This window comes from Ranitomeya imitator, chromosome 2, assembly GCF_032444005.1.
Source record: "Ranitomeya imitator isolate aRanImi1 chromosome 2, aRanImi1.pri, whole genome shotgun sequence".
Taxonomy (NCBI): Eukaryota; Metazoa; Chordata; class Amphibia; order Anura; family Dendrobatidae; genus Ranitomeya; species Ranitomeya imitator.
Genome location: NC_091283.1, coordinates 393,370,095 through 393,384,544, shown reverse-complemented (window position 1 = coordinate 393,384,544; position 14,450 = coordinate 393,370,095). Strand labels below are relative to the sequence as shown.

Sequence of the window (14,450 nt, the reverse complement as noted above, 5' to 3'; positions counted from 1 at the left end):
CCGATGTTTACCCTGGTTACCGGCATAGTTGGTCGCTGGAGAGCTGTCTGTGTGACAGCTCTCCAGCGACCAAACAGCGACGCTGCAGCGATCCGGATCGTTGTCGGTATCGCTGCAGCGTCGCTTAGTGTGAAGGTACCTTAAAGGCCAAATGGAATAAGTCAATTATCCCTGGCCTGAAGACAGTGGCTGACTCTTCTAGCCATATCAAGCAGGTCAACGCGGTGTGCTTCACAACCTGCACAAACCAACATGTTTTGTGTTCTCATCTTAGCCCACTAATTCTAAATCAGTTCCCTCAGCATCCCCGTTATCTCAGAATCTTCTCCTAAAATTGGTGCCAGAAATATTTTTAATAAGAGGCACTCCTGGGTAACACTGTTTTATCTTCTCAGAGTAAAAAGAAAATATGTTCCAGCATGTATTAAAATAATAAAGCATATGCCACCTCATCCAACCCGATGCTCCTCTTCCAAGGTATCTCGCTAATCTCTGTGCTTCCCATTGTAGCCACACACTGACATAACTGCACCAGCCACTGACTGCATTTAGTGGCTACATCTCACCTGAATCACTGTCTGTACATATCTCCACCTTTAACCACTCATCGTCCATCAAATATGTCTCTGTAGTAATAATATTGGTCAGATCTTCATCCTAAAGATTGTAAAAGTTACAGAGAGATGGAGAGGTCACATGAAATTTAAAAAGACATAAGAGATCATAAATAAACATGACGGACAAAAATTACGACACTAGTAATTAATCACATAGCTGCTGGTCTCCTGTATAAATCCAAGCTGTCAGCTCCTAATTCTAACCAGCAATCTCCATAACCAGAAAATTGTGAGAAGATCCAGACAACATCTAATGTCTATGATCGGCTTTATCCTGTCATCTCCACCAAGTATAATAAATATACTGAATGGCCACTTTATAACAGATACCCATCGGGTAGCATATTGGCCTTTAAAACCCCAGCAATTTATGTCACACATTCCAGATGAAGGTCTTGACTTGTTCTTAACGACACATTCTACCTCTACCTAGAGATAATAATCAAATAAGGAATTTGTAACACTGCAGCCAAGCGAAGAAAAAAAATCTCACTCTCCCTAAATAAATCACCAAGAAAAAGTACGACTATTGGAATACTCCCAGAAATATTACCAACAAAAAAAAAAAGGAATAAAAAACATCCACCAAAATAGATGAAAATCAATAAAAATGGTTCATTAATCAAATATCACAGGAAACATGCTGGTACAGCAAGGGGAGAATGGGTGACATATAACCAAGAGTGAGCAGGATCACACATATAGTCAATACAAACACTAACAATAGCGTGCGTGGTAAAAGATCAAAAAGCTGTCAATAACGAGAACACCAGGCACCCCTACACCAATGCTTACCCATTGTAGATGGTGGCACCCACACCTCTCCCTGCTAACCACTTTGACGCGCGTCTCACATGGCAGCTTTTTGTAAGCCACCATCTACAATGGGTAAGCAGGGTTAACCATTTGGGGTAGGGGTGCCTGGTGTTTTTGTTATTGGCATATTTTTGATCTTTCACCAGCCTGATCCTGCTCACTCTTGGATATGTCACTCATTCTCCCCTTGCTGTACCAGCATGTTTCCTCAGTATTTCCCTCTTTGTGCTGTATTGTTCGATAAACAGTGAATTTATATGAGATATTTGATTAATAAACCGTTTGTATTTATTTTAAAATATTTTGGTGGATGTTTTTTATTCCTTTTTCTGTTGGTAACCCCACCTAGAGATGCTCTATAGCACGTACTTTTCTTCGGCCCCCGTACAGATTCTCGGGACTGCACTGCTCGGCACTTCGCCAGCTACTGGCCATTTAATTGCTACTGACGTTCGGTACTGAATGCTGCAGCGCATGCATTGAAGGCTTATGTCTTGATGCCGGCCAATTCCAGCAGAGGCAGCCTCAGCCCATTCCGTGATGCAAACGCCCCCGGCATCTCCTGTGATGCAAACGCCCCCGGCATCTCCTGTCATGCAAACGCCCCCGGCATCTCCTGTGATGCACACGCCCCCGGCATCTCCTGTCATGCAAACGCCCCCGGCATCTCCTGTGATGCACACGCCCCCGGCATCTCCTGTGATGCACACGCCCCCGGCATCTCCTGTGATGCACACGCCCCCGGCATCTCCTGTGATGCACACGCCCCCGGCATCTCCTGTGATGCACACGCCCCCGGCATCTCCTGTGATGCACACGCCCCCGGCATCTCCTGTGATGCACACGCCCCCGGCATCTCCTGTGATGCACACGCCCCCGGCATCTCCTGTGATGCACACGCCCCCGGCATCTCCTGTGATGCACACGCCCCCGGCATCTCCTGTGATGCACACGCCCCCGGCATCTCCTGTGATGCACACACCCCCGGCATCTCCTGTGATGCACACGCCCCCGGCATCTCCTGTGATGCACACGCCCCCGGCATCTCCTGTGATGCACACGCCCCCGGCATCTCCTGTGATGCGCATGCCCCGGCATCTCCTGTGATGCCCATGCCCCCGGCATCTCCTGTGATGCACATGTCCCCGGCATCTCCTGTGATGCACATGCTCTCAGCATCTACTGTGATGTACATGCTCCAATGTCTCCTGTGATTTATATGCGCCATCTTCTGTGATGCATATGCCAGAGCATATTCTTTATGATGTACAGTTATATGAAAAAGTTTGGGCACCCCTATTAATCTTAAGTTTAATGTTTTATAAAAAATTGTTTTTTTTTGCAACAGCTATTTCAGTTTCATATATCTAATAACTGTTGGACACAGTAATGTTTCTGCCTTGAAATGAGGTTTATTGTACTAACAGAAAATGTGCAATCTGCATTCAAACAAAATTTGACAGGTGCATAAGTATGGGCACCCTGATCATTTTCTTGTTTTAAATACTCCTACCTACTTTTTACTGACTTACTAAAGCACTTTTTTTTGTTTTCTAACTTCATTGAGCTTTGAACTTCATAGCCAGGTGTATGCAATCATGAGAAAAGCTACTTAAAGTGGCCACTTGCAAGTTGTTCACCTGTTTGAATCTCCTCTGAAGAGTGGCATCGTGGGCTCCTCAAAACAACAGTCTAATGATCTGAAAACAAAGATTATTCAACATAGTTGTTCAGGGGAAGGATACAAAAAGCTCTCTCAGAGATTTAACCTGTCAATTTCCACTGTGAGGAACATAGTAAGGAAATGGAAGAACACAGGTACAATTCTTGTTAAGGCCAGAAGTGGCAGGCCAAGAAAAACATCAGAAAGGCAGAGAAGAAGAATGGTGAGATCAGTCAAGGACAATCCTCAGACCACCTCCAGAGAGCTGCAGCATCAACTTGCTGCAGATGGTGTCACTGTGCATCGGTCAACTATACAACGCACTTTGCACAAGGAGAAGCTGTATGGGAGAGTGATGCGAAACAAGCCGTTTCTGCAAGCACGCCACAAACAGAGTCGGCTGAGGTATGCAAAAAAGCACATTTGGAGAAGCCAATTTCTTTTTGGAAGAAGGTCCTGTGGGCTGATGAAACCAAGATTGAGTTGTTTGGTCATACAAAAAGGCGTTATGCATGGCGGCCAAATAACACAGCATTCCAAGAAAAACACTTGCTACCCACAATAAAAATTTGGTGGAGGTTCCATCATGCTTTGGGGCTGTGTGGCCAATGCCGGCACCGAGAATCTTGTTAAAGTTGAGGGACGCATGGCTTCCTCAGTATCAGCAGATTCTTGACAATAATGAATCAGTGACAAAGTTGAAGTTACGCAGGGGATGGATCTTTCAGCAAGACAATGATCCAAAACACCGCTCCAAATCTACTCATGCATTCATGCAGAGGAACAATTACACTGTTCTGGAATGGCCATCCCAGTCCCCAGACCTGAATGTCATTGAACATCTGTGGGATCATTTGAAGAGGGCTGTCCATGCTCGGCGACCATCAAACTTAACTGAACTGGAATTGTTTTCTAAAGAGGAATGGTCAAAAATACCTTCATCCAGGATCCAGGAACTCATTAACAGCTACAGGAAGCGACTAGAGGCTGTTATTTTTGCAAAAGGAGGATCTACTAAATATTAATGTCACTATTCTGGTGGGGTGCCCATACTTATGCACCTGTCAAATTTTGTTTGAATGCAGATTGCACATTTTCTGTTAGTACAATAAACCTCATTTCAAGGCAGAAACATTACCGTGTCCAACAGTTATTACATGTAGAAAAGCTGCGGAGACACCATCATGTGTTTCTCAATGCAAATAGCCAGGTTATTTCACCGGGAAGGAACAACCACGGGAAGGGCAGCATCCAAAAGGAAAACCACCTATGCCAAAACATGGTATCCATCCACAGACAGCTGTTGCAGGGTATTTGCCCATCAGTGTGGAGTAGGAAACTGTCTATTAGGAGCAGTGCCTGGTAGAAGGACTATAAACATAAGGATGAAGGACCTCGGGGAGATCAAAACATCCAACACCGCGGAGACACCATCACGTGTTTCTCAACGCAGTGATCCAGAACACTACCCCCATCCCTTATGGGAAATATGCAAATGCATGTAGAAAAGCTGCGGAGACACCATCACGTGTTTCTCAACGCAAGCAATGTTTTGGCATAGGTGGTTTTCCTTTTGGATGCTGCCCTTCCCGTGGTTGTTCCTTCCCGGTTTAAGACCTGGCTATTTATTGCTTGCGTTGAGAAACACGTGATGGTGTCTGTACTGTTACGTACTTAGGCTGTTAACTGGTTCATGCAGCTTTACATGAACACCCGATCCTTACACTATGGCTGGTCCAAACACAAACGAAAGCAATTGTTACCATCCGCCTCTTGTATCTCCCCTTTTTCCTTGTAGATTGGAAGCTTGCGAGCAGGGCCATTCTTCCTCTTGGAATCTATTTTGAACTGTGATTTTGTTACGCTGTAATGTATATTGTCTGTAAAAATCCCCTCTATAATTTGTAAAGCGCTGCAGAATATGTTGGGGCTATATAAATAAAATTATAATTATTATGCTACAGCCCCTGCATATCCTATGTGATGTATATGCTTCAGCCCCAGTATCTCCTGTGTCATGTATATGTTGCAATGAAACAGATAAGGCAGCACTCTGTAGCTCTATACCATGCAAACATAAAATATGAAATACACTAGGGATAGTGTATTACAGGCATTTAGTCAGGGCTGATTGTTTTACAGTCCTTGGTGCTGCCACGTACAAGCAAAACTCCTTTTCAGGGACAATTTAAATAGATTCTATTTTCTAAGAATACCGCTGTTAGCTGCATAATTGAAAATTTGCAATGCGAGCAGTAAGGAACAGGGAAGTGGACGTGCTGCTGATGGTGCATGCAAAGGCCGTTGTCCAGGTGAAACTGTACCTGCTGCAGAAGCATAAGCACACTCATCCACAAGACCTAGCTTCTTGTCCCACTTTTCAGGGGGGCACGGGACACCATTGTTGAAGTCCGAACACTGCCAGCAGGTTTTGGGTTGATGGCAGATAATGCTACCAGTCAGTTTCCTAGCACTACCCTCTCTTCCACAAGGTCCAGTCTGACTAGCCAAGCGTCTGGACCACACATTCCTCACTCTGCTCCTCCTTCCTTCCACCATGGTGAGTCCCACGAGACAAGTAACCCCATACTTGAACACTTCGAGGAGCTCTTTACCTTTCCATTTATGGCTTCTTCTGGCTACTCATCATGCATGTTTCAAGAGGGACCTGAGGAGATTGTGTGCTGTGATGCCCAAATATTTGAGCAGTAACAATCAGAAGAAACTGATGGTGGTAAACGACAATTACTGTCTCAAGAGGTGGATGACGATGAGACAGTTGCCAACAAGTTATGTTAAGACAAGTCAGGAGGAAGACCACATTGAGCAAGTGAAAAATGAGGTGGTGCATAATGAAGTCCCTGATGCAACCTGGCATGCAAAGCGAGCACAGCAGCAGGGGGAGGGGAGGGATCCGCAGCACCGCAACAGGCACAAAGAGGCAATGGGGTTGACAGAGGTAGAAGGCAGTCATCTGTTCCCCAGAGCACCCACAAGTGGCCAGATCTGAGGCCAATGGTTAGGTGCTCCAAAGCCTCACGCTTTTTCACAGAAAGTATGGAAGGCAAGAAAACGGTCAATGGCAATCTGTGCTGTACCAAGCTCAGCAGAGATCAGTCCACTGCCAGCCTGACCACCACTAGCATGCTCAGGCACACGTCATCTGCACAACTGCCTAGCTGGGCCGAACACCTGGGTCCAAAGTGTTTTGCGTGACACCACTGCCTCTTCCTCTGTGCTTGCCAATCGCCTGTCCAGGATGTAGGCACGAATGCCTTCCGTCCTGTATCTGTCATTGCACATACGCAACCACCATCAGCAACCACATCCACTTCATTGTCCAAGCACAGCGTTCAACTGTCCCTACCAAAGGCCTTGGAATGCAAGTGGAAATATGCAGCCAACCACCCACAGGCCCAAACCTTAAACAGCCACATTTCCAGACTGCTTGTTCTGGAAATGTTGCCATTTAGGCTTGTGGACACTGAGGCTTTCCGCAACCTCATGGCGGCGGGCATCCTTTGGTATTCGGTCTCCAGCCACCACTATTTCTCCTGGTAGCCGTCCCCATCTTACATCAGTCTGTGTCCCATAACATAACCCAATCCTTGGCCAATGCAGTTAATGGGAAGGTCCATGTGGACAAGTGTTTTTGGCCAGGGAGGCTATATTTCCCTGATGGCACACTACATCAACCTGCTGGAGGCCGGGACAGAGTTGGGCCCTGGGACGGCACACGTGCTATCGACGCAAAGAACTGGGGGCCAAAGTTCCATCATGGTTTATGCCTCCTCCTACACCAGTTCTTGTACTCCCTCCATCTCAGAATTATCATCCATATCAGTCACATGCTGGAAGCACTGCCTCGGTGAGGCGGCAACAGGCTCTGCTTAAACTCATAACTTTAGGTGATAAACAGCACAGTGCAGCAGAGTTGTTGAAATATGTTGCTCTTGCCGCTGAATCTACAAGGCATGGTCGTGTGTGATAATGGATGTAAACTGGTGATGGCTCTGAAGCTTGGCAAGTCTGCATATGTACTATGCCTGGCCCATGTGCTCAACATAGTGGTTCAGCGCTTTTTGGAAACCTACCCTGATTTGCCTGAGCTACTTGTGAAGGTACGTCGCATGCGCGCCCATTTCAGTAAGTCACCTACAGCTGACGCCACCTCACCAACTGGTTTGCGACCTGCCCACAGCAGGGGACAGTAGTTGAATAGCTGAGTCTCGGATTGCGACTGGCATCGCCTGGGCTCTGAGTCTTGACCGGCGCAGGCCTGGTGTTTGGACCTTGAACGGTGGCATCTGGATTATGGAACTTGTCTGGCGCTACCTGGGTCCTGCATACAAGCGCACCCCATCCCGCCCTTGTTCTCGCTTACTGTCGCAGCCAGGCACACCAGCCTCCGCGTCTTCCTCAACACAAATCTTGACCATCCCTTTTCTTGGTGCCAAATCTCCTCCCACTTTGGCGCACCAAACTTTTATACCAGGTATTTCATCAAAACTTGTCCCTCCTGAAACTCTTTTCCTTTCTGTCAGCTCTGCAGCGTCCAGTTTGGACAGTAGAGGACAGTTCTCATGCACAAATGCCGCATTATCTATGTTTGTGCTACATCAACTTACAAAAGTGGCAAATCAAACCTTCGGCCATCTGTGCCCAACAAGGAGTGCCAGATTCCAGGCCATTCAAGGTAGAACTGGCACAACAAGGAGCTTTAGCCATCTGACACAAGAGATGCATTTGTTCCTTTCATCCATTTGATAAGTGCAGTTTTATTTTGATGGTCCATGGACTTGAGTCAAATTTGAGGCTCGCAGGTTGCATCCACTGCTCCCTCCTTAAGTTGATTCTGTGGGCAACCTGGGCTCAGATGAGGCAAGAAGTCCGACCCACATATACCCTCTGATTATTTCTGACCACAAAACAGTTGTCATCTTTAATGTAGCCCATGCTTTCTTCCGATGGCAAAGCTTGATCCTGTCAACTTCGCCACAGTGATCATGAGGTCCTCACTTAATTTTTTCAGGTTGTGTGTGATGTCCTCCTTCATAATTTTTACAGGATGTTTATGAGGTGTACCTCATAAAATGTATATGTATAGCTCCAGGGATAATTGTTTTTCAGTACTTGCACTTAGTGCATAGGCTTTATGAGTCTAGAAGTCCCACTACCTAACAATTTCAACATGTGTATGAGGCCCTTCTATATGCCTAATACAGGGTGCATCAGAGTCCCTCTTCCTTCTAATTTTTGGTAGTTCTTGTATTGAATGCATATACTTTGTCTAACCATGTTACACACAACACATGCCCAGATAAGTTAGTAAAATATTAAACTTAGATTTACCGGTGGATGGTCTTTTCACCATTGAAAGCAATGAGGAAGTTCAAAAACGCAGCAAGAACGCTATGTGTGAACATAACCTAAGGGCTGGAGGAGGCAGCTTTTTTCCCTGTTTAATTTTGCCATGTATACAAGTGTTTATGTAGGAAAGCATGTTTCCTAACATTTTTTCCTGTAAAATCAGTTTTAGCTTCAGTTTGGTATGTTCTATTGTCAGTCTGTAAAAGTTGTGTAATACTCTGACAACATTGTTTCCAGCAATGACATGGAAGTCAGAAATGCATCCAGGCATCTTTCCTATCCTGTTCCCATTCCAATTGTGCACGTTCTCCATCCATTTCAGCTATTTTAACCCCTTTCTGCCAGCTGACAATAGTACGTCAGCTGGCAGTATCACCCGCTTTGAGGTGGGCTCCGGTGGTGAGCCCGCATCAAAGCCAGGACATGTCAGCTGTTTTGAAAAGCTGACATGTGCTCGCAATAGGCACCGCTGGAATGGCGATCCGTTATTAACTAACTTTAAAAAAATGTCTTTTACCCCTTGCTGACGGGATAGTATGTCCGAGGTCAGATCCCCTGCTCCGGCGCTGAGCCCACATCAAAGCCGCGACATGTCAGCTGTTTTGTACAGCTGACATGTGTGCACAATAGCGGCGAGTGGAATCACCATCAACCCGCTGCTATTAACTAGTTAAATGCCGCTGTCAAACGCTGGTAGAACGCATCGCCGACCACTGTCACATGATCAGGGGTCAGCGATGCATCGGCATAATAACCAGAGGTCACCTTGAAACCACTATGATGCCGGCTTGCTGTGTGCGCCACCCTGTGGTCGGCGTTCATAGCAAGCCTGTAATTCAGCTACATAGGAGCGATCTGATGATCGCTGCTATGTAGCAGAGCCGATCAGGCTATGCCAGCTTCTAGTCTCCCATTAAGGATTTAGCATTTTAAAAAAATTTGAAATAAATAAAAAAAATATATTAAATCACCCCCTTTTCGCCCCATTCAAAATAAAACAATAAAAATAACATCAAACCTACACATATTTGGTATCGCGCTCAATCAATAAAAAAAGGATTACCCTCATCGCTAAACTGCGTAGCGAGAAAAAAATTCAAAACACCAAAATTACGTTTTTTTGGTCGCCACGACATTGCATTAAAATCTGCCCCCAAATGGTATCACTAAAAACGTCAACTCGGCGCGCAAAAAATAAGCCCTCACCCGACCCCAGATCAGGAAAAATAGAGATGCTACGAGTATTGGAAAATGGCGCAATTTTTTTTTTTTTTTTTTTTTAGCAAAGTTTGGCATTTTTTTTCACCACTTAGAAAAAAAAATAACGTAGAAATGTTTGATGTCTATGAACCCGTAATGACCAGGAGAATCATAATATCAGGTCAGTTTTAGCATTTAGTGAACGTAGCAAAAAAGCCAAACAAAAAACATGCATGAGATTGCACTTTTTTTGCAATTTCACCGCACTTGGATTTTTTTTCCCATTTTCTAATACACGACATGGTAAAACCAATGAGGTCGTTCAAAAGTACAACTCGTCCCGCAAAAAATATGCCCTCACATGGCCATATTGACGGAAAAATAAAAAAAGTTATGGCTCTGGGAAGGAGGGGAGGGAAAAACAAACACGGAAAATCCCAAGGTCATGAAAGGGTTAAAAAAATATATAAAAGTTTAAATTACCCCCCCTTTCATCCCAATCAAAATAAAACAATAATTAAAAAAAAAAAATCAAACCTACACATATTTGGTATCACCGCGTTCAGAATCGCCCGATCTATCAATAAAAAAAAGGGATTAACCTGATCGCTAAACGGCGTAGCAAGAAAAAAAAATCAAAATGCCAGAATTAAAATGCAGTTAAAATGCAATAACGGGTGATGAAAAGAACGTATCTGCACAAAAGTGGTATCATTAAAAACATCAGCTCGGCACACAAAGAATAAGCCCTCACCCGACCCGAGATCATGAAAAATGGAGACCCTATGGGTATCGGAAAATTGCACAATTTTTTTTTTTAAGCAAACTTTGGAACTTTTTTTCACCACTTTGATAAGAAAGAACCCAGACATGTTTGGTGTCTATGAACTCGTAATGACCTGGAGAGTCATAATAGAAGATCAGTTTTAGCATTTAGTGAACCTATCAAAAAAAGCCAATCAAAAAAACAGTGTAGCACTGCACTTTTTTTGCAATTTCACCGCACTTGAAATTTTTTACCGTTTTCAAGTTCATGACATGGTAAAACCAAGCTCTCACATGGCCATATTGACAGAAAAATAAAAAAGTTATGGCTCTGGAAAGAAGAGAAGCGAAAAGCGAAAACAAAAAAAGCTCCGGGGTTAAGGGGTTAATTCCCCCCAGACTTCCTGGAAGGTCATGCCACAAAAATGCTAAAGTTCCACATTGACTTACATTATACGCATTACTTGAGTAAGGAACCTGAGCAATCTAAAGTAGTAGATTCGAGTAAAGAGCACCAGAGCATAGTGCTCGCTCATCACTAGTTACAAGGAGCGACATCATCAATACCACCTAATATCAGAGCCTTACCAAAGACAAGTTCCAGCCATCACATTAGGGGGGAGTTAATTAAATGTATGACCAAATATAGCAGGATAAATTTCAAGTTGATAATTTTGTACGGCCCCCCTGAGTGGTGCCATAAATATCCAAATGGCCCCTGGCAGTAAAAAGTTCCCCACCCCTGCTCTATAGGATTATGATCTGAGCACTGTAAAGACCTTGGAAGAAAAATATTGCTGGCATTTTCCTGGAAACAATTCCTGACTATACGACCACTATGGCATAGAGCATTGTCCTTCTAACGTGTGAAAACCCCATGAGGCTTGTAGTCGTGAAATACTAGTCCTAGCTAACCTAGCATAGATGGCATTGCCTTGTTCAAATTTGTTATGATCACTCAACTTTCTCGTTCTACTTAGGATTCACATTGAAATTTGATTACTTCATTTTATGCTGCACTCAGGGTCACAGGTCTAATTTCCATACACAGTAGCTCCAATCAGGAGAGGGCCCAGTGGCGTAGGAAGGGGGGTGCGGGGGAGGCGGGCCGCTCCGGGCGGCACAATGCGGGGGGCGGGCATCAAGCTCTGCTGGCACGAGCATCTTTTCAGTCTGTGCAGGGCCAGGCAGTGCAGGCACATAGGGGTTAAGAACGCAGCCAGCGTGACATTGTTTGTGGGCGGAGAGAGCACGTTCTCCTGCTCTGCTCTCCCGCCCGCCCCTCGCTGGCTGCTGAACTTATCAGGACAGGCAGATTCCGGAGGAGCTCCTTGGCAAGCCTTGCCGCCCTGAGTGAGTGCGATGTATCGCTGTATTCTGACAGTCTGGGTGACCTGGGGCGGCCACAGCTGATATATATATATACTTCAGCAGCCGCCCAGGCCCCCAGCACCTGTCCTGTATATGTATATACTGTATCTGTACAGCCTGTATGACAGTATATATAATATATACAGGACAGGTGCTGGGGGCCTGGGCGGCTGCTGAAATATATACACTGCACAGTACCATCACTCCCCTGTATATATACACTGCACAGTACCACTGCCCTGTATATATACACTGCACAGTACCACTCCTCCTGTCCTGTATATATACACTGCACAGTACCACTCCTCCTGTCCTGTATATACACTGCACAGTACCACTCCTCCTGTCCTGTATATATACACTGCACAGTACCTCTCCTCCTGTCCTGTATATACACACTGCACAGTACCACTGCCCTGTATATATACACTGCACAGTACCATCACTCCCCTGTATATATACACTGCACAGTACCACTGCCCTGTATATATACACTGCACAGCACCACTGCCCTGTATATATACACTGCACAGCACCACTGCCCTGTATATATACACTGCACAGTACCACTGCCCTGTATATATACACTGCACAGTACCACTCCTCCTGTCCTGTATATATACACTGCACAGTACCACTTCTCCTGTGCTGTATATATACACTGCACAGTACCACTCCTCCTGTCCTGTATATATACACTGCACAGTACCACTCCTCCTGTTCTGCATATATACACTGCACAGTACCACTCCTCCTGTCCTGTATATATACACTGCACAGTACCACTCCTCCTGTCCTGTATATATACACTGCACAGTACCACTTCTCCTGTGCTGTATATATACACTGCACAGTACCACTCCTCCTGTCCTGTATATATACATTGCACAGTACCACTCCTCCTGTATATATACACTGCACAGTACCACTCCTCCTGTCCTGTATATATACACTGCACAGTACCATCACTCCCATGTATATATACAATGCACAGCACCACTCCTCCTGTCCTGTATATATACACTGCACAGCACCACTCCTCCTGTCCTGTATATATACACTGCACAGTACCACTCCTCCTGTCCTGTATATATACACTGCACAATACCACTCCTCCTGTCCTGTATATATACACTGCACAGTAACACTCCTCCTGTCCTGTATATATACACTGCACAGAACCTCTCCTCCTGTCCTGTATATATACACTGCACAGTACCACTCCTCCTGTCCTGTATATATACACTGCACAGTACCACTCCTCCTGTCCTGTATATATACACTGCACAGTACCACTCCTCCTGTCCTGTATATACACTGCACAGTACCACTCCTCCTGTCCTGTATATATACACTGCACAGTACCACTCCTCCTGTCCTGTATATATACACTGCACAGTACCACTCCTCCTGTCCTGTATATATACACTGCACAGTACCACTCCTCCTGTCCTGTATATATACACTGCACAGTACCACTCCTCCTGTCCTGTATATATACTGCACAGTACCACTCCTCCTGTCCTGTATATATACACTGCACAGTACCACTCCTCCTGTCCTGTATATATACACTGCACAGTACCACTCCTCCTGTATATATACACTGCACAGTACCACTTCTCCTGTCCTGTATATATACACTGCACAGTACCACTCCTCCTGTCCTGTATATATACACTGCACAGTACCACTCCTCCTGTCCTGTATATATGCACTGCACAGTACCACTCCTCCTGTCCTGTATATATACACTGCACAGTACCACTCCTCCTGTATATATACACTGCACAGTACCACTTCTCCTGTCCTGTATATATACACTGCACAGTACCACTCCTCCTGTCCTGTATATATACACTGCACAGTACCACTCCTCCTGTCCTGTATATATACACTGCACAGTACCACTCCTCCTGTCCTGTATATATACATTGCACAGTACCACTCCTCCTGTATATATACACTGCACAGTACCACTCCTCCTGTCCTGTATATATACACTGCACAGTACCACTCCTCCTGTCCTGTTTATATACACTGCACAGTACCACTCCTCCTGTCCTGTATATATACACTGCACAGTACCACTCCTCCTGTCCTGTATATATGCACTGCACAGTACCACTCCTCCTGTCCTGTATATATACACTGCACAGTACCACTCCTCCTGTCCTGTATATATACACTGCACAGTACCACTCCTCCTGTCCTGTATATATACACTGCACAGTACCACTCCTCCTGTCCTGTATATATACACTGCACAGTACCACTCCTCCTGTATATATACATTGCACAGTACCACTCCTCCTGTATATATACACTGCACAGTACCACTCCTCCTGTCCTGTATATATACACTGCTCAGTACCACTCCTCCTGTCCTGTATATATACAATGCACAGTACCACTCCTCCTGTCCTGTATATATACACTGCACAGTACCACTCCTCCTGTATATATACACTGCACGGTACTGCTCCTCCTGTCCTGTATATATACACTGCACGGTACTGCTCCTCCTGTCCTGTATATATACACTGCACGGTACCGCTCCTCCTGTCCTGTATATATACACACTGCACAGCACCACTGCCCTGTATATACTGTATACACTGCACAGTACCACTGCCCTGTATATATAC

At 45.2% G+C, this 14,450-nt stretch overlaps 1 protein-coding gene across 1 annotated transcript in view; it reads right to left on the bottom strand.

Annotated features, from left to right (window-relative positions):
• LOC138666656 (zinc finger protein 850-like) overlaps nucleotides 1-14,450 on the bottom strand; it is a 150,997-nt gene that overhangs the window by 131,852 nt on the left and 4,695 nt on the right. The window contains exon 6 of the mRNA XM_069754846.1: nucleotides 567-657. Coding sequence (XP_069610947.1) covers nucleotides 567-657 — 91 coding nt within the window. The remainder of the gene's footprint in view (nucleotides 1-566; nucleotides 658-14,450) is intronic.